The sequence below is a fragment of the Penaeus monodon genome, chromosome 28, assembly GCF_015228065.2.
Source record: "Penaeus monodon isolate SGIC_2016 chromosome 28, NSTDA_Pmon_1, whole genome shotgun sequence".
Taxonomy (NCBI): domain Eukaryota; kingdom Metazoa; phylum Arthropoda; class Malacostraca; order Decapoda; family Penaeidae; genus Penaeus; species Penaeus monodon.
In genome coordinates this window covers 22,907,826-22,909,831 of record NC_051413.1, presented here as the reverse complement: position 1 = coordinate 22,909,831, position 2,006 = coordinate 22,907,826, and the positions used below count along the sequence as shown (strand labels likewise).

The 2,006-nt window shown below is 40.5% G+C and overlaps 1 protein-coding gene across 1 annotated transcript in view; it reads right to left on the bottom strand.

Moving 5' to 3' along the window:
• The window catches only part of LOC119591101, a 19,931-nt gene that overhangs the window by 2,698 nt on the left and 15,227 nt on the right, over positions 1-2,006 (bottom strand). Inside the window, 4 exon segments of the mRNA XM_037939818.1 lie at positions 354-556; positions 639-740; positions 888-892; positions 1,744-1,875. Of these exon segments, the coding sequence (XP_037795746.1) occupies positions 354-556; positions 639-740; positions 888-892; positions 1,744-1,875 (442 nt within the window).

Here is a 2,006-nt window from a genome sequence, read left to right as displayed (position 1 = left end):
AATAGGTGTCATATTTCTATCGTTTTGCTATTCTTGATCTAATTTATGACCTATTATGGTGGTAGTTAGTGTTAAAATTATTAGCTGAAGAGATAGTTAGTAGAGTAGCTTTAATTGCTTACATTTTTCAAGGTAATATTTTTGCCTTCCGGTATAGACCATGCTTTTCATACAGAAACGCATGCCGTCATTAAATTCTTGATGAAAGATCTGGTTAAAATCATCACACACTAATGATATTGTGGTATATATTACATCATGTGTAACCCAAGGTCAAAATAATGCTACTGAATCTAGAAATTGGGATACCCTTCCCTGATTCTTTATTCATCCCATTTTGAAATCATGTTTGCAGAATTTCTTCCATGTTTCTTTTTTATTAGTGCAATGGCCCCTGTGGCACTGTAATTTTCTTGAACATGTTTTATGAACTTGGAACGTGCTTGCTTTATTCTGTCCTTTGCAGAATATTCTGGCGACCTCATATTTAACTCTGTAATGTTTAGCACTGTACAGTCTTCCATAGGCTTCGCCCCAGCCACCACATAATCTGGTACTAGCAAATTAGAAAATCATGAGGGGAATGGTGGTAATAACTACCCTAAAAATTATCGTATTGACCTGAGCAATAAGCAGACCATCCTCCTTCGTTCTCAGTGAATTCATCATCTCGTCATCGATTCCGTAGACCTGAGAGCCGTCGATATATGCCGTTTTCTCGTTCATTTGCTCTCGTGGACCTGAAAAAATTAAGTAATTTCATGGAATTTAGTTGAAGTTAGGTTTGGACTGTTTTAAATTAAACATTAATAAACAAATTAATATAGAATAACAACTATGAAAAGTTAATTATAAAATCAGCAGGACAAATTGACATTTTTTCCTACAATGCCTGTAGTGCAAACTTAATTAATCAACATATAAAATGGATCCCCAAGCAAGCACTGGGGCAGGCGCCGGCGGACGAAGCCCATCCAGTTGTTTGAACTGGAGTAGAAAGGGTCGTCGCAGGGATGGGAATGGGGGCGCACTCGGGGTGGAGAAAAAGCGGAATTCCCCCTCAAGGCAGATGGAATCGCTACCATCATCCCGGAAAAGTGAAAAGTCAAATATTACCCCGGGGGGATAGGAATATTTTAAATTTGCGGGTCGATAGTCAGGAAAATTTTTCCTACAAAATATCTTTTATTAATATTCCAAGGGAGAACCCCTTTTTGAAATGATTTCGATTTTTTTTAAAAACCCGACCATTAAAGATTTCAATTTTTGATTTTTGTACATCATTAAGGGCCCTTTTTAAAAGGCGCAAAGGTTGGTCGGGGGCCCCGAAGAACTGGCCTGGTCATTGGGGGGAGGGAAGGAGAAAAGTTTCCCTTTTTGGGCCCGAATTTTGTTAATCGTATGCTGACGAGGGGGCGGGGGGAAGGGGGGCTCCCCGTCCGGGAAGGGGGGGGCTCGAACTCCTGCAGTTGTGAAAAGTACTTAATGTATGAAATATTCTTTCATATCGCTTTATGATGCGTTTAAAGAATGAATAGTTTTTTAAAAAAACATTAGTATCCAAAGGAGATACACCATGTTTTAAAATTTTTCTGAGCATCCCCTCAGGAAAGGCAGACGAAAACACCATGGAAGCGAGATTGTACCCCAAATACAAGAATTGGAGAACAACCGTTGCATGCGGGGGGCAACAGAGGGAAAGGCTGAAAGTGGACCCCCACAGCGGTTTGCCCAAGTTTTTACAGGTCCCTTTGGGGAAGGCCCTGTAGTCCCGGAAGCCTCGGGGGGGGAAAACTAGGCCCTGACACAAAAACCGTCCTGGGCCAGCGGTCCGATGCATGAGCGAAAGTTACGTCGGTTTTGTTTAGCTGGAGTCTGTAACAGGAGGTGGATTTATCATTAGTTGAGTCAAAAGTTATAAATCAGCTGTGTGTTTTTATGTAAAATGTAGTTAAGTGGCACAAACCTTGGAAATAAGATTGATACCCAAGTTGTAATGTAAAAAA